Genomic DNA, 18,894 nt, shown 5'->3' on the forward strand with positions numbered 1-18,894 from the left:
GGCCTTACATGGACCCACCCCGACACTGGCAGTCTGACCCAGCCTGCCCCTAACAAACACACACACACACACACACACACACACACACACACACACACACACATATCATACAGTATACATACAGTACATATATATATATATATATATACAGTTATGCCACTGCTCCTCTCACACTGTCACCTATTTAAACTTGCTTCAACAGAACTGCACAGATCTAACTTTCACTTTTTTATATATCTGTGTGTGCCAAACTACAGCTGTATTATTTACAAATGGCAACAACAAACAGTAGTTTTAACATCATTAGAAAACATCTTTCAGGTGAGCACCAACTGAAGAGCCTCTTTCTGTTTATTTTTACAGTTGGCCCTCTTGGGTACATTTCTGAAATGGATGAGTTTGTTCAATAAAAATGAAACTCACTTAACAAATCAAATTTCCTGTTGCAGGGCATACAGACTAATGCAAGTGTCGAGCAAATGTGAAAGGCACGTAAACACGAGATTTGAGTCGGATCCAGTCTGTGACATTAACAAGCCATTATGAGTTTGAGAGAGCTGAGGGCATCCTGCCACACTCTGCTGCCACAACTGTACTTGCAAACACTCTGGCTCATGATGATGATGTGAATCAGTCTTACTGTCTGTGGTCATAGTAGCCATCATAACATGTGGTCAGAGCCACATTTATACTTGTGGGTATACTCTTAAAGCTCAGCAATTCATTTCACTCACTGGCACCATGACAGCAACAGTGCGTTGGTGTATCAGGCTCTGCAGTGCTTTCCCAAGTAACTGTGTTTACATTCCTGGTGAACTTTTCTTCGTGTGATGACAAAATATGTCTACTGTTACAAAAAAATGAGAGGATTTCTGAACTGTTTTTTTAATTCTTTGATGTTGTCTTCCCTATTAAGAGCCTCCTCTTGCATCTGAAACATGTAGAAGAAAAAAAACACAGGTAGAGCTGAAATGATTAGTTAATCAAAAGAAAAAGAATCTGAAGCTACCAGTATTTATAAAAACAAATCATACATAGGTCAATTTGTCTTGTATGATAATAGCTTTAGATTTTGGAGTGTGTGATAAAACAAGCAATGTCATGGTATCACCTTAGAAATAAAACAGTGACTACATTTACAAGCAGAAAATATTCTAATTTTTGCCTTAATTCTGAAAAAGACACTAGTTCTGCTAAGCTGTTCATATGGCAATTGCCTGTGAATAATTCACTAATGTTTCCATGCAGCTCTGCTTACTCTGATTTACATGCCCTAACGTCATTTATCACATCAAAATATGGAAAATTGGAACAGCGGGAGTCTAGTAATGCATCAAATAGGATTTTTCAAAGTTTTCCTCTGGTGGTGAACTTGTTGGGCTGTGTGAACACTGCCTCCCACTTTCATTCATTCAACATCCTTCTTAAAAAAAGGTTACCGTTGTAATATTTTCCCATATCTGAAAAGCTGTTAATATCAAAATCCAGTGGTTTAAAGTAGACGTGTTTTTCCTTTCCACCAAAAATGCGGGCTTTTCTTTTTGAGTTGCATCTCTATTTCAGCCTTACAACCTGTTTGGTTTGTGTACAGAGCATGCATGACAACACATAGAGCCAACCATAATCAGGCAAGAGTGCATGTGGCACGAACTGCGGTAAAAACCCTAAATGAGATGGACATTCTGAATGCGCTGTATACAGTACGTGTCCAAAAAATGGTCCTAAAAGCTGACAAATACTGGCATGTAACAGAAAATGATATGTTCAGATATATTCAGAAAATGGCCTCGAACAGAGTATCTAAAATGAATATAGTGTTTACACGACCCTTTTCAAATCAGAATATTTTCATATCCAGAATAATAGTAAAATAGTAGTGTGCATTTAAACATAGACATGACGATGTTGTGTGGCATTTTTCTACCATTCACTGACACTTTATAGACTAAACAAATCATTGATTTACAGTGAAAATAATCTGAAGAAATCAGTAGTTGGAGCTGTTGATGTTATAGCCCTGATTTTTTTAAGGAGATGTGCATAAGCTGTGATCTTGCCACAGAGTCCTCGTATCTGCTTGTGTAGCTACATCATAATCCCCTAACGAGTAAGCATAAATGCAGCTTGAGGTGTCAGCAGTGTTGATTAAAACAGACGAGGCAGCTGTAGAGAGATTGAGAAATAATCCCGGAAGAGGACCTGTCAGCGGAAAGTGATGAATAAAAATGAGGAAGTTATTGTTACTTGTTTTTTTTTTAATGGTCGGGTGCTGAAGGTGACTCAGCTCTCGTGACATTGACGCTGTGTCTTCTGTGGCAGGAGGCTGTTTGCTTTGCCAACAGTCAAACACACTAATCCTCTTAGAGGCCAAGGATGTTTTGGACCACACACATACACACACACAGGTACACACACACACCCTCTGACTTTCCTCGTCCACCAGGTACCACATTGCCCTCTTTCTATTCTTCTCAGTTTTGCCCTCACCTCATCGATCAAGTCTTGCATACGCTCCTTGACACAGCGTTGGCACTAGTGCAGATATGCTCTACCTTTGTGAAAAATGCTGACTGTAATCTAATACGACCGTTTCACACCCGTAGCACCATCATCCAGGTGTATACACTCCATTTAAGTAGAGCGGAGTTACCCAGGACATGCTGTAGTCTTTAGCAGGAAGGTGTTTGGGTTGGTGGGGAGACAATGAGGTACTATCAGTGAATGGAGATTCATTCAGAGGTGTGGATTTGACACAAATCGAAAGACGTGCAACTTGGACTTTTACAGCAATGACTCGTGACTTCACTTGAGCCTTTTGCCTTAAATAGTTGATGCCTTCCCCCCAAGCCCAAAGACTTAAATGTATGTTGTTTAAAAAGGGAACCACGAATTAAGCCATTGCTCTTCATTTTTTCAATCAACTAGCATGAACACTGTTTACATCACTTAATTCTCCACATTCTTTTTGTTTAAACCAATCAACCAACTGCACTAAATCAAGTTGCAAAAGAGAAAAATGAAGAGCTAATTTTGCGTCACTGGCCATCAGTTGAAAAAAAAAAGGCATCAAAGGTAATTTTGTGTAAGACAAAATCTACAGGTGGTCAACAAAAACAAATGAATTGCAGAATGTAAAACATGCAAGTTGAAAATTACAGGTGGAGACGCGGCACCTTCCACAAAACTTGTTTCAATAAATAAACACAAAATTTAAAAAGCATTCATGAATTTACTGTAATTTCTTTTTACTGTGTTGCTAGAATCACATTACATTTGGTAACAAGCACATTTTGACTAGAACAACAAACTCAAAGTTTAGGACTTGGGACTTGTAAGTCTTGACTTTCGGACTCAACTTAGACACACACACACACACACACACACACACACACACACACACACACACAGACAGCTTTCTTTTTTTTAAGTTATCATTATTTTTTATTGTAAAGCACTTTGTAACTTTGGTATGAAAGGTGCTATATAAATGCAGTTACTCTTATTATTAATAATATTATTATTATCCTCTCCCTCTCTTGTTGTTTCCTTTATGTCTTTCTTTTGTAATCCTGCATTCTCTTTTTCTTTCTCTTTTCTGTCTTTCAAACATACACATGCGCAGAATAGACACATGGCCGAGTTTGTGCGTTGGGTATTAAAGAATGCTCTTTGAGAATGAGGGATAAAAAGAGGAGAGTCAGAGAGAGAAAGAGGCTCCCGGTTTGATGTCCAGAATACGACAGTAGGTGAGGGGGAGAGCAAGAGAGGGAAAGAGGACAGGAGAGAGGATCCAGCTGGTTCTTTTCATAATGAGGAGCTTCTGCTGTGTGTGTCTGTCGGTGTCGGTGTGAGTGTGTGTGAGTGTGTGAAAGAGATGCAGGCGGAGAGCTGAAGAAAGAGACAGACACACAGAGAGAGTATTAAAGATGGTTTCACATTAACTTTTCAGTAGATGTGGGATTGACACGACTCTCTGGGTCTCCTCCACTCTGTCTCGCTGCTTTGACTGCAGACTTGCATCTTTTCTTTTCCTCACACACTGTACTTAACCGTAGCTTTTTGGGCGGGTTCAGTTGCTCATAAATATCACATGCAATACAGATGTACACTAAGAGTGAGTGTGTGTGTGTGTGTGTGTGTGTGTGTGTGTGTGTGTGTGTGTGTGTGTGTGTGTGTGTGCACGCACACAGGTCACAGTCTGACCGTCTCGTTCCCATCTGTCTTCCTACCCCGTCACGCACCCCATCACACACCACCTCACACACACTTTCCCTCTCTTTGGCTAAATCCGATTATCTGCTCTGCGTCAGCTAACGAGACCCCCGTGTAGCTGCCCCCCCCAACAGCCCCGACCACTCTCTTTCTTTCTCTCTCACCCACAAACACACACACAGTGACAGCCTGCAGCATGTGTACCTAAAACACATTCACGCGCACACACACACACACACACACTGCTCTGGGCTCAGATTGGACGGACGACTCCCTAATTATGCTCTTGTCTCTTGTCTGTCCAGCTGCCTCGTGTGTAAAACACAGAGCAGCGGCCTGACTGATCACTCTGCACCAAAACATATTGTGAATGACACCGAATGATGTGTGCGAAGGGGAGAAAAAGGGTGAGAGTGGTACAATGAAATCAAACGAGAGGTGGCGAAGGGGAGAGGGAGAGTTTGGCAGAGAAAGAAAGATGTGGTACAGATGGACTCTGTTGATGTACATTTTTCAGCACATATTGCTTTAACTGCCAGCGGCTCTGTTTAGTGACCAAGCAACTGAGCAAACTTCAGCCGAGAGAAAAAAACAAGTCAAATACTGAGTGATAAAAACATCAAAACCATCCAAACATCCTCAGGAACTCATTTATGTATATATATAATATAGTTTCAACAAATTTATATATATATATAAACTGGTGCTTCATGCTTACATGTGTTTTCAAAAGCCGAATTACTTGAGGCTCTGTGTCATTTAATGTGATACGTGTATGAGTGTGTATTTTTCCCATGCAGCACTTAACGGGACTCTTAAATCCTAAGTCTCTGCCTAAAAGCGCAGCGCTCAGTTTACTCACACATTCTTGTACGTTTGCTTGTTTGGCTTGCTGTTTGTGTTGGCACGGAAACATAGGAGGATTTTCTTTTGGGCGACATCCCTCTCACACACTCATGAACATGAGACTTGGTTTGTCAAACTAATGTCGCTTCACTAAGAGCTCCTTGTGCACAATATTAAGAGAGAGAGAGAGAGAGATAATGGATAGAGAAGATAGCAAAAACATAAAAGGAAAAACAGAGGGGCATTATGAAAATAGAGGAAAGGGAAGTGAAAGAATTTAACAGACATGACATCTTTTTTATCAAATGTCAACGCTTGACTGACCTCTGACCTCTGTGTGGTTTGTGGGTCATAGTGAATCACAGCATCTGACCCTGGAGGAATGTGTCTCGCTAACAACTGAGGAAGCACAGAGTTTATTTTTGACAGCTTTCCTTATTAGACCCTCTGTATGTACTCTTTGCCTTCTTTCTTCCCTTCCATCCTCTGCCCTCTTTTTACCTCACACTTGAGTGATAACAAGGTGACCATCCCTCTCATCTCTCTTTAGACATTTCAGGCAAGCACTCTTTCATCCTCCCCGTCTTCGTCTCTTGGCCGTGCTGTTAAAACTAACCCGTCAAACAACCACGATTCCCAGAAGTCCATCCTCCCCTCTCTTATCTCCTAGTTTCTCACAACAAATAAATTATTTAAGTGTCGATTTTGTAGTCCAGAAATTGATGACATGATTAATTTATGTTATCATACAGAGTGTGGGGCTGGGTTGTTCATTAGCAACACATATGTCCTGAATATGAATATTAATTTGATACTAGATCTCTGGTTATTTAATGATACTAAAAAAAAGAGTTAATGTTTGGAGTGTTTGCAGCATAGAAGCTTTTTGGAGGATGTTTACTGTTGCTTCCTTGGTGCATCCATTATTTACTCTATGAAAACATTTTTCTGGTTGGACTTAAAAGTACTTTATGCCTATTTTATGCACTGTTTCAAGCGTGTGCATATCAAATCGTACAGTATATGGCATCCATATGTTGACTTACTTTATTGATTTCTTGCTTACAGATTCCTTAATTGATTTGGCAGTTTAACCCCCGTCACTTAAACAACATTGTCCTTTCTTTTACACATTAAAGCCTCACACTCAACAGAGTGGACTCCGGTGCCTTCATGTGTTACTGTACCATAAGATTTATGACACTGCATGTGCTGCAGTGACTTCATTAACAGAAATGGAGCTCCTTCTCTTCCTCCAGTTCCCCCTCCTTCGCCTCCCTCTTTTCCCCGCCTCTCCTCTCTGTAATGCAATCTCCTTGTCACGTTGTCTCTCCATAGCTAGATTCTACAGAGAGTTAGAGAGCTATAGTGCTCCCTATCCCCACTGGAAACAGTTTGGGTCCATCTTGTGCCCTAGCTGCTACTCTCTCCCATTGATATCTGGGACAGTTTGTGCATCCTAATGTCTTCATTGAATAGAGAACACTGACAGTGATGAGGGCCTGCTAGCTTCCCCCTGGGTCCCTTAACAGCTTTACTGCTGTTCAAACACCTTTAAGGGAATACTGATACTTGTAACTTGCTCCCTTTGCAGTCAACGGCTCCTTTAGTTAAAACATATTCTGATGGACACCCAAAGTCAAAAAGACGTGTCGACACATCCATTAAGACTTCTGAAGTGACTCCTGCAACACCATCCATATATTTACTATGTTTCAAACAAACCTAGTTTTGCAAACAGCTGTAGACATTGTGGTTTTATTATGTCCTCTGTACCCCTCTCGAATGTTATCAGCCCACTAAAGCTGAGGTAGCTTGGAAGGAATCTTAAAAAAGCAAAAAAGAGCAGAATTATAAAATACACTCTCCTTTCTCTGTCCTAAGCCCCTCCCACCACATGACCACGGCATATGCACTCGCTTCATACCATTGTTTTCCATGCATTTTATTTATTAAATCCTATTTCATTGTATAGTTGCACGTAGCTCATTCCCTCTGCCAGTCCTTGCCCCACTTTTTACTCTCTTTGTTCATCATACCACAAAGGAGACAAGAATTAGCTAGCAAGCAACCCCACTGTCTCTCTGCCTCGCCACTATGGACTGCTGCTATTGGACAAACAGTTGGCAGCTATAGCAGCTCAAATTTGGCCAGTGCAAACCCACTAGCGCCAAGAGTCACAACGTGCTGGTGGTCAGCAGCAACACCAGGTCTAACCTGTGTAAAGGCAGGGGTTTTGGTTTGTGCAGCTGCCTTTGCACTGGCTGGGGGGCCTTCTGTGTGGAGTTTGCGTGTTCACAAGACATGCAGGTTAGTTTAATTGGTGACTCTAAATTGGCCACAGGTGTGAGTGTGAGCGTGCTTGATCATATTTATTCAACCGTATTTTTATTATTTCTATCTATTTGTATGATTCTCTGCAGTTTGTAATGGTGCTGTGCAAGTGAATGTGACACCTCAATTGGAAGTGATGAAAGGAGAGACTGCCAAACTTCCCTGCAAATACACCGTCTCACCACCATCAAGCAACACTGTCGTCGAGTGGTACATCGTAAGTCATTTCCACATGTTGATGTTCTTTAGTCAGATATTTTTAGACTGGATATGTTTTTTCCAGTAAAGGTTTTTTATATTCAAGTGTAGAAAATACTGCAAGAAAGTTGTCTATTTATTGTCTTTTTTTCCCCTCCCTCTTCAATTAATTCTCATGTTTCATCCTTTTTCTGTATCACATTTTATCTTCGATACATCCAGGAGGAGCATGGAACGAGGGAGCGTGTGGCTTTTTTCCAGGGTGGCCAGGGAAAAGCTGATGACAAAACTCCTCTGACTGGGCGCGTCAGCATTGGAGAGGATCACACCTTGACCATCTCCCCCGTTCAACCATCTGACCAGCGCATCTTCTACTGCCAGGTCACTGCTGGCACCACCGGTTCAGGAGAAGGCCCCACTATGCTCAAAGTCTTCTGTGAGTTGCCCCTTTTGGCCTTTTGTATGACCTCAATGTACCCTCACTTTCCCATGACTTGTTGTTATGTGGAATTTATGACTTAGTTTGTTTCTATCTCTGGCACTAAAGGTTTATGGCTTTAATCAGATCTGCATGTGTTCATGCATACTGCCATTTAGAAGTGGCTTAATTGTACCTAATGCATGTAATGCACTTTGATGATTGCATTTGACACAGTTACTCTGTGCAAACCCTCTTCATAGAACCTCTGTGCAGTATCATAAAATGTGATTTGTCACAATTGTCTTTATGTGTCAAGAATAGCGCAGACTTCAGCTAATATTCTTTAATAATGTTCAAGACTTTGGAATCTTTTCTGATGCCTGAGGTTACCAGTTTCCTTTGATAAGTTCCCCAGAGGTCAATTAACCACAATCTAATCACTCTTGACACAATTGATGAATAGCTCAATCACACCTGTCATGTCTCATATATCTCACCTTAATAACGCTCCAGATTTATCACCAAGGCGCTGAGGGCTGACCCCTGCTGCAGGCCGCTGTGTCCTCTCCCCTCCCACAGCAACCCCCCGAGCAGACATCAATCATACTTTTAGCATTTAACTGGCAAACCAAAATGAATATGATTCATTTGCATTTTGGGTTGGACTGATCAATCACTCCAAAAAGGGACTATTTGTGTTTGAAGAATAGCAAAACAACCCTTTCTTTAGTCACGCCCCCACTTAGAAGAAAGAGCTTAGAAGTTAACCATTAACATTTATGCACTCTGGGGTTTACAGCAATCTCATAAAATAAGCTATTAATTGTGAATGGGCAGTGAGTGGTAGACAGTACCTCAATGCAGTGGTATTTGACAAAGGCCTTTTAGATACACTTAAAGCCCACACATGTAAGAAAACAGCCTCACGCAAACCAGCAATCATTCTTTGGCCACATTTGACCACTTGACTCATTGGGGTTGAATTATAGTGTGTCTGTCCTGGCTTAACTTAATAGGACTGAGTTATGAGGTCTCTTGAGGGTTGAGCTGTAGCAGCGATAGCCTGGTTTCTCTCTCTTGGGAGGCCTACAGTAGAGAGCAAACAGTGTGTCTGTTAAGCAAAAAACACACTTTAACAGAATAAAAATAACTCTGCCTGTACATCTTGTGCTCTCCCAAAGGGTAACTTCTGTATTTTTCAACCAGGACTCTATTTTCCCATGTTTTTGTGTCCAAGTGACTAATAGGAACAACATTTTTTGAAACTGGTACAGTATTGAGTGACACTGCTGTAGCCGGCAGCTATGAAACAGGCTGTAATGTAACTACTCAGGACATTTCTGGGCTTCTTCTGGTTAAACATGAAGGCTCTTCCTCTAAAAAAGTTTTTCTCTTTAGGGATCCTTTCAATAAGAATCACAATTTGAGCCATACATTGGCAAAAAAATAAGCATGTTTAGTGGACGTAAATTGGTGGTGCAGAACGCCACAAGTGGTCACTTGCAGCCTCGTTCACAGCTGCTGGCTGCTGCCATCTCATTGAATACTGGATTTTATTATTTTTTTTAAATGTTCCTATTAGTCATTTAGAAACAAAGACATGGGAAAATTGTTGGTTGAAAAATACTGAGGTTACCCTTTAACTCTCTTGACATTTAAATTTCCTGTTGTATGCTAAAAAAAACTTTATTTGGCTAAATCTAAGAAGACTTGTAGTCTTGCATCGTACATGTAATTTGCTGCCTGCTTTGCATAGTCTGTGGAAAGGTAATGGCTATGGGAATGCTTCGGCAGTTTTTGGAGTGGTTTAACAAAAAGAACCCAACACAAAGAATTGAGTGAGTGAGACAGAGAGAGGAATACCCATCCACTGTTTATTTTTGTAAGCAGTCAACAGCTGCAGGCAGTGATAAGATGACCTTGCATGTGAACAAGTGAGCTCGGGAATAAAGCAGAGAAACAAGAGGGAACACTCACACCTGTGGTTGTGCGTGAGGCAGAGAGAGGGGGAGTGATTTTTTTTGTTATTTGACCCCTTATCAGCTCATGTGAACCGGGTCACACTGGAATAATGTGAAGCAGGATATTTACTGCTCAACTTAATTACCAAGGGCAGCAGGCATGTGGGTGGGACTGCATATATGGAAGTAGAAGGTGTGTGTTTGTGTCTATGTTAAATTTTTTTCCTTCTAGTGAATCATAATGATAATTCCCCCCCTTTTCTTTTTCTGTTGCTTCAGTTGCTCCTGAGAAGCCAGAACTCACTAAGCCCACAAGTCAGGCCATTTCTGTGGGAGCAGCTACCAGCTCTGAGGTGTGTACACAATTTCATTCTGTTAGTGAGTTTCTGATTTCCTATGAACACTAAAGACACACATTTTAGTAAACTTTCTTTTATCTCACCTGCATTTGTTCATGTGTATCAGATCGGTACCTGTGTGACGATGAACGGACATCCCCAGCCAAGAATTATCTGGTTTAAAGATGACCAGCCCCTACCCGAGGTCAAAGATAAGGACAGCAGTAAGTGTCCACATGCTGTTTGTTCGAACAGTGGTTCCCAACTTGTGGGTCGTGGTCAAAATGTGGGTCACAGGTCCATTCTGAATGCACACTTTATTTACAGTGAATTTCCAGCACAGAACTTTATTTTGTAGTGCCATTTCCTGCTGAAGAGTGATAGATGTTTTTTTTGTTTGTTTGTTTTTTGAGCACAGCAGCTATTATTCTGCCTACCAACATGCTGTTCCTTTGCAGTGTTTTTTTGTCACTTTTCTTGAAGCAATAATATGTCCTTTATTTACTAACTTTTAAGTAACTGCACTGTATTCTTGCAATACGTTTTATTCCATTGTTCTCAAAGACTAGGTGTCGTATACGTTTTGTGAAATAAAATTGATTTATGTGGTAATTTTTCTCATGTGTAGACCTTGAACTATGACATTGGAGAAATCTAGAGTCTGGGGAATCCATTAAAAAAGAAATGTGCCATAAAGAGGAATGACACAGGAAAAAGTATTGAACTTGTTCAGTGAAATATGTTTATTATTTGGTAGAAAAGCGTTTGCTTGAAATACTAGCTATGAAATGCTCCCTGTACTAAGAAGTTAATCTCTCAGTGTTCATGTGGGATTTTAGTACGTTCGTCCACAGTATTTAAATCTAAAAGATTCTGGGGTGCCTGCTGGTGAACCTTGACCCTCAGTTCCTTCTTCAAATGTTTTATTAGGTTTCAGTCTGATGATGGATTTGGCCATTCCAACACCTTTATTTTCTTCCTTTGTACCCAGTTTAGAGTCTCCTTTGTAGTTTGTTTTGGACTGTCGTCCTGCTGGAAGGTCTTTCTGGTGGATGGCACCAGATTTTTCAGCAACGCTAGTGTCTTGCATGTCATTGCAAGCAAAAGCTTTTACACTAAGTAATAAAAACATTTCAGTTCCAGTTTGATACTTTTTCCCTTTGTCATTCCACTTTATTGCTCCTAACATTATTATTTCTTTATATGTGCAGTTTTATTGAGTTAATGCCAGTGTCTGGTCTAGATTTCTTGGGAATAGTAGCAATATGTTCAATGAATATACACACACATCTTTAATAATTATTTACCCCACTGTATATAGTATATTATCATATGTCGCACAAAGCAGAGGATAATAAGAGTGTCTTCTGTCTCTCCTCTCGGTTAGACCCCCACATGTTTCCTGCTACGGTGAAGGAAGCCTCTGGTCTTTTCACTGTAAAGAGCATCCTGTACATGAAGCCCACCAAGGCAGACAAGGACTCTGTGTTCCATTGCGTTGTGGAGTACAGCATGCCAGGAGACAAGATCCAAGAGAAGAAGTCCAACACCATCACCATCAACCTTAACTGTGAGTGGAGGAATAACAGTTTAATTTAGTGAGCATTACATGTGCTTGTAGGGGGATTTTATCACCTTCAGACATGCACAACCAGACCAGCTGTTAGCCCCTGTTTTCAGTCTTTATGCTAAACTAAGCAGCCCAACTGCTGGCTGTAGCCTTAGACTGGGCTAACACTGGATACGGATTGGCCATTAAGTGTGCCAATTTTCTAAGGAGCGCTGGCCTTTTGTTTTTCGGTGTCAATATTGAGCGGATCAGACTGTTCATACTGCACGAGCCGCGATCTGCTGTGATAGTATTTGTGTCAAGTCAATTTTTGGTGCAAGCCTTAAGCGAATCAGGCAGGAAATAATAGTACTAATAATAATAATAGTAAAACATTAAAATTACCTGGAAAAGTGCTTATAATAACTTTGTAACATAATTTTAATAGTTATAAATACAGTTTTTCTCTAGCTTTTTTTCGATAGATAATTTTCTTTATCTACTAATTTCTTGCAATTTGTGAAACATTCATTACCAAGTTGCTCATTGCCTTTTTCTCATGTTTTTCAAAGAAATTGCCCCAATTATCTCAGGGTTCAAAGGTTTAAATACCTATGAAAGACATCTTAAAGCAGCACAATTAAAGTAATGTCACTCCAGGTTTCAAAGGGTTAAACATTGTCAACAAAAAGCTTTTAGTGTTATCTGTGTTGGTTGCATATATTTTATGTTGCTAAACACTGTAGTGGAATTTAACATTGAGCCAAAGAAGAATAATGAGACAAGGAAAGAGGAGGAACTGGGAAAGTAAAGAATCCCGTCTGGAATGCCCTCCACATCTCTGATTGATGACATACTGAATAACAGTGTAAATGTATCCAAAGGAGGAATTTTCACCTGTTCCATGTCTGTTCTTGTCCATCTAGATCCCTCTGAGAAAGCGACCTTTTCCCTAGTCAACACTAATCCGATCAAGGAGGGTGACAATGTTACCCTAAAATGTGAGACTGATGGAAACCCGCAGCCAGAGTTTGACTTCGCTAAAGATGTATGTGTCTTTTTTTTGTTTGAGAGAGAAAGAGCAAACTTTTTGTTCTCCTTTTGCTCTGTGTATCCCTAATCTGTTAATCTTTGTCACTCTCACTCGACCCCGTCCTTCCACCTTCAGGGAAAACCCATCAAGGGTGAGGGTGGTCTCCTGACTCTGAATTTTATCAAGCGCACAGAAAATGGTGTGTACACATGCACAGCCATAGACTTCGATAACCTGGACGCTGACTTGAGTGGAACTATCGACCTCGCTGTCAACTGTGAGTGAGCCAAAGACACACACAGATACACGCAAAACTACAGGATCAAGTAAACGCACATAAAGAACCATTTACCTCCTTGTTTGTGCAGTTTCGCCTCTGAAGTAAGCCCTTTGTTTCATCAGTAAATCATAGAATTAAAAGGCTTAAAATGGAATGAGCTTTAATGGAATCCTTTGAGGAGGCCGATATCCAATTCAATTTTTCACAGTTCATCTGTTACTTTAATGTTATCCCAAATACACTCCCTAATTTGATCTTATCACACACATTAAGCGGAGATAGCCTAGAAATAGCATGGAATAGGCTTAACTTGGGCTCCGAAATGGGCATAACTTCAGAGTAAGTGCATTAGCTTTGTACTTACAAAAAAAATTAGATATTCTGCTTAGTACAGTCGTTTTAACAGCCTTATTACATGGTTGTTTAAGCAATGAGAAGCGTTCAGATTTCAAGAGGCGCTTCTTTAATCCCTTAGAATGTATATAAGGCCTTAGGTTTTGTGCGTCTTGCTCTCTCTCTATCTCTTAGTCGCTTTCCGTTCTCTTTGTCAGACATCGACCCAGTGACCGTGACCCCTGCCCAACCTCAAGTCGTCATGCTTGGAGACAAAGTGGAGTGGCAGTGTAAGACCAAGGCCTCAGCCCTGCACACTGTTCAGTGGAAAAAGGTGTGCTCCATTTCTTTCTAAACGCTCCTACCCTTCTCCTTTACCTCTCACCTTTTTCCACATCTCTCCACAGAATTGTTTCTGAGCATTTTTAGAAAAATGTGTTCAAAATGAAAAACCTATCATTCTTACATATGAACAGCACTGGCTGGATGTTGGACAAGAATTCAGTCCCTCAGGGGGCTACATGTTTGGACATTTTGGTTCAGCTTCAAACAACCCTACTTTTCTTCACTGGACAAGATTAAATTTTACAATTTGACACATAAGATAACTAAAACAGTGTGCAGCTGCCATGCAACACTTGAGCCTTTGGATCGGATGCAGTGCTCCCTTTAAAGACAGTTGTGGCCCTGCTACATAAGCTGCATTGTCTTGTGTCCAATCACAGCAACTGGAGAGCAGACACTGGTGTGATATGTGCTGTGAACACCAACACATATTGTACAACATTAAAGGTCCATTTTGTAGGATTGTGGCATTTATTAGCAGAAATGGTTTATAAAATTCATAACTATGTTTTCCTTAGTTTATAATCACCTAAAAAAAACCCAATATTGTGTCTTTTGTTACCGTAGAATGAGTTGTATATATCCATGAGCAAAGCAGGTCCTCTTCCTCAGGGTCCGCCAATTTGTTCTACAGTAGCCCAGCATGGACAAACCAAACATTGGCTCTAGATAGCGCCATGTACGTTTTTACACCAGCCAGTGTAATCCTCCGACATGCTCGGCACACAGAAGACGTTTCAGTTCTTTAACTTCACAGCTAGATGCCACAAAATCCAATGTGCTGGACCTTTGAAATCTCTGTGAAATGGAAGTTTATTGGATTTTTAGCTCCTGCACTGTGACGTATTTCTCAGTGAAACTGGATATTTGAGCGGTGTACAGTCACCAGGAATTTTTCGAATTTGATTGGACTGCTAAATAGTGGGCGGGCTCAGAGTTTAGTGCAATATGGAGGTGTTGCAGTGTCCCCTGTTGAGTGGACTGTTGGCTCGACGCACACCTCCCTCACTGCTGGTTCAGGAGGAGGACAAGGGAGAGGAATTGAAATCAAGAGTTTGACCCACTAATATCCAAACACCCATCTCTCCCTAACCTGCTCCATAATGCTCTGTTAGTACAGTGTATGTGTGTGTATATATATATATATATATAGAGAGAGAGAGAGAGAGAGAATATAATATATATATATATATATATATATATATATATAGAAAGAGAGATAGAGAGAGAGAGAGAGAGAGAGAGAGAGAGAGATTTGGCAGTAATGAGATGATATAACAAGAGCAATTATAAACAGGCACATGGGATTAAAACATGGAAAATGTTTTTTTAAACTCTCAATGGGTAACTCTTATATAATTTGTTATAAAAGACTAGTTTAGTTAGCCTCAGATAAACTGCACCTGTTCTAAAAACAAATTCAGTTTAAGATACATATGATTTCTGATTTACAGTAGAAGAATAACTTCATGTCATGCAACTGAGTTCACATGTAAACATTTTAGACATTTCACATGTAAACATTTTTCAACAGCTGATCAGGGTGATAGATGATTTAAACAATTTGGAGTGTGCATACTCTGTGTGTAGCAGGTTAAAATGAATACTAGCAATGAAAAGCACTCCTTTTGGTTTCTTTTCCAAAACATGTACTCAGTATGTATTTTCTACAGTAAACAAACCAAATAGAAGATGATTTGTTAAATTTTAAAACCACTAATACGTTTTGTAGCGGTGGTGCTTTCTGTATTTTGGTATTCCTCTCCTCTCCTCCACTTGTTATGTGCAGAATGTTCCTCCTGTGTCAAGCCTGTTGTTGTAGCCCGTGTATCTATTGTTGTGTCTCTTGGGTGTGGATAGAAACTCATAGACTACTGGTTTTCTGGATAGAGAACGTGTTTGTTCTCAGTAAGAAGGATTCCTATGAGAAGAAGTTGAGAGGAATTGCAAGAGACAGGTTCATCATGGAGGACGGACTTTGATCTGTTATCATTGCGCTTTGGAACAGTTTGTGTGTGAAGGTTCTTCATCTGCTTTCCCAGCATAGCTGCGTGCCTCCAGACTAGATATTAACAATGCTGTTCTGCTCTTATATTCACACACAGAGAATTAAAAGAAAGAATTGAGGGCTGATGGTGGACTCCAGTTGGTTTTAATTCTGTGTATGTGTTCCTGCAGGGCTCTGACGTGCTCTCTCAAGACGGCACGCTTTCTATAGAGGGCGTATCCTATGAGCAAGCTGGGAAGTACATGTGTGTTGGAAATGTGCCATCTGTGCCAGGACTGACGGCCCAGACCAGTGTGAACCTCGTTGTCAAAGGTAACACACTTGCATACATACAATTCCATTTTCAATTCAATGTAAAAAGCCCAATATCACAAATCACAGTTTGCCTCAGAGGGCTTACAACATATGACCCTTCTGACATTAGACCCTCTCAGCAGATAAGGAAAAATAACTCCAAAAAACCCTTTAGTGGGGAATAATTGTAGAAACCAGACAAGCAGTTGATGTCGTGTGTACTGAACAGATCAAATAATAAAAACAAGAGAGAAGGCGAGATATGCACGCACACCAACAAAGGTAAAACTAATGTAAGATTTTAATCACTTCAGCATCTGTATTATTATATTTCCATGCACACACACAATTTCACCACAGTCACACTCACACACTCATACATAAATAGCTTCCACTGCTAAATTTACAAACCCTCGTCTTCTGGCAGTAACTTTTTTGAAGTGTGAGATCGACTGCTCAGGGGCTGCGAAATAGATTCCACATCATGCTCTATTGTAGGCAGAGTTTGTTTATTTTTTTAAATTATCCAGTCTTTGCTACAACCACCCACAGGATAATAACAATGGTTGCTATCAATCCTTCATTACATCATTGTGAGGGCGTTAGGGCGTGCTTGGTATTGTTTTCAGTCACAGGAAGGAGGTTGTAAAGTTGGATGCAGCTGAGAGAAGGTGTGGCTTCCTACTCTGTAGATAATTTAGTTTCAGTATGGGATGAAGCCATTAGTGCACTGTAAAATGTAATACAGGAGTGTAGTGGGATTGACTAATATTTTGTCCTTAAAAATAAGATAAGATAAAACTTCATTTATCCAGAGGAAAATTGTTGTACAGCAGTAGCAAGACAACATTAGAGGAGTGCAGACACAAAGCATGTAATATACAAGGACTAGAATAACAAAGCAGAAAAAGCAAATGTCTTGCAAATATAAAATACAGTATATAGCAAATATGAATTAAGTCTGAACTAGATAGTAGTAAAGTGCAAATTTAAGAACTAGCTCACAGTAAGGTGCAAAATATAACAAAAAATTGCTAATAATAAGGTGCAAACAGTAAGATAAAACCAGGTGCAAACCAATATATAAAATGACACAAAGAGGTGACCAGTGTGAGTGATAAAGATGGCATGGTTGCTTCTGAATATGTGTCAGATCTGAGGTAGTTGGTGTAAAAGTGCAGGGTTTATAAAGAATGTTCATGATTATGTCCATGATATTTCCTTATTGTCACAGTATTTCACATTGTATTCCTTGCATCAGCTATGAGAAATTGAGTCTTAATGACAAGAGTCCTACAAGATACTGTGTGTGTCCCTCTGTCTCTCATCTCTGCCCTGAACAATGGAAGGTGGGAACTGTAGTTACTGTTACTCTCAGTTGAGGCGAAGGTGACATAAAATAGAAACTTAAAGGTACATGTGAAAATATATAAATAAAATAGTAGTTTAACTGTGAGTAAGAAAGAAATAATCACTGTATGTAATAATATAAAAGAACTGTAAGTCCAAAATAAAAATGTGGAACTATTACTTCTAAAATATTAATCTTTCCACATTACTCTGTAACAAGATAAATCAGTAGGGCAACTAAACTAACCCAAAAATAGAATGTGTACAGTAACTAAGGTTACAGTTGAAAGAAAACAGACCTGATGGGAACTTGCTATGTCTTTAATTTGTTTCTTTTAATAATAATGGACACAAAATGTACCACAATCATAACCACAGTAGTAATGACTGTAACAAGCTCACTGGGAGCAGCCTAAAAATGTATTTGTACTTGGTGCAAATGCTCTGAAAGTGAGTTAACTTCAGCAGGTTTTATATTTTTACAATTCAAGATGACTTTGATGACTAATTAACCAATTGAAGTTCAGTTAACTCATATTTTCATGAGAGCAAAGGGACTTATGTCATAATTTTAACCAGCCTGAAATCATTTACAATGCAGTGCGTGTGCATGTGTTTGAGCTTTTGCCATGTTGTTTATACTCTGAAGTTTCCCCTGTTCATTGGCTGCCTCACGCCCTTTCCAGGAAAGCCGATGATCGAGACTCCCGCCGTTGCAGAGGTAGGGAAGGAAGGAGACGTGGTTACTCTGAAGTGCTCGGCCTATGGCTCCCCTGCCCCTCAGTTCACCTGGAAGCCCTCAGGGAAAGAGGTACGGATGTAAAAACACAGTACAATACAAACATAGAATTACCTGATCGAGTGTATAGTTTAAAAGAGTCACTCGGTAAACAGATGTAATTGCTACTTTCTTGGAAAAGGTTGCACAAGACGGGTGAGGATGTTTTCCACATAAACAGAGCTAACACTACACTGAAAAATCTGACGAGTTGATGTTACTTAAAATAACCTTGGAAACCTTGAAAAAGTGAAGTAATTATAACAATAAATCCTTATTTATGATGACTTTTTATCTAAGTGTTAAGTTTACATGAAATTTAGCTATATTTACTTAATTTTGTGAAGCTGTTGCAACTTAAAAATGACAAGTGAAATTACCTTGCTCTTTATTTTTTAGTACTGACAACTTCAGTAAACCAAGTTAGTCTTACCTAACTTGATCATGACAAAGATGATTTTGCCAATGACGGAGTTAGGTGATCTGTGAGTTCTGTTTTCTTAACATGTTTAGGAAAATACAAATATGATTGACTAGTTTGCAAGTGGCAGAATACAGATATATAGCACGGTAAACTTTGTTAACTGAAGTTTCTAAAACTTTGAAAGACTGAT

General features: G+C 39.8%; 1 protein-coding gene across 2 annotated transcripts in view; it reads left to right on the forward strand.

Moving 5' to 3' along the window:
- The window catches only part of bcam (basal cell adhesion molecule (Lutheran blood group)), a 63,102-nt gene that overhangs the window by 33,553 nt on the left and 10,655 nt on the right, over nt 1-18,894 (forward strand). For both annotated transcript variants that reach the window (XM_042489836.1, XM_042489837.1), the window contains exons 2-11: nt 7,482-7,609; nt 7,813-8,026; nt 10,252-10,325; nt 10,438-10,534; nt 11,698-11,880; nt 12,786-12,907; nt 13,028-13,169; nt 13,724-13,839; nt 16,029-16,170; nt 18,189-18,313. In XM_042489836.1, coding sequence (XP_042345770.1) covers nt 7,482-7,609; nt 7,813-8,026; nt 10,252-10,325; nt 10,438-10,534; nt 11,698-11,880; nt 12,786-12,907; nt 13,028-13,169; nt 13,724-13,839; nt 16,029-16,170; nt 18,189-18,313 — 1,343 coding nt within the window. The remainder of the gene's footprint in view (nt 1-7,481; nt 7,610-7,812; nt 8,027-10,251; nt 10,326-10,437; nt 10,535-11,697; nt 11,881-12,785; nt 12,908-13,027; nt 13,170-13,723; nt 13,840-16,028; nt 16,171-18,188; nt 18,314-18,894) is intronic.

This window comes from Plectropomus leopardus, chromosome 7, assembly GCF_008729295.1.
Source record: "Plectropomus leopardus isolate mb chromosome 7, YSFRI_Pleo_2.0, whole genome shotgun sequence".
Lineage (NCBI taxonomy): Eukaryota > Metazoa > Chordata > Actinopteri > Perciformes > Serranidae > Plectropomus > Plectropomus leopardus.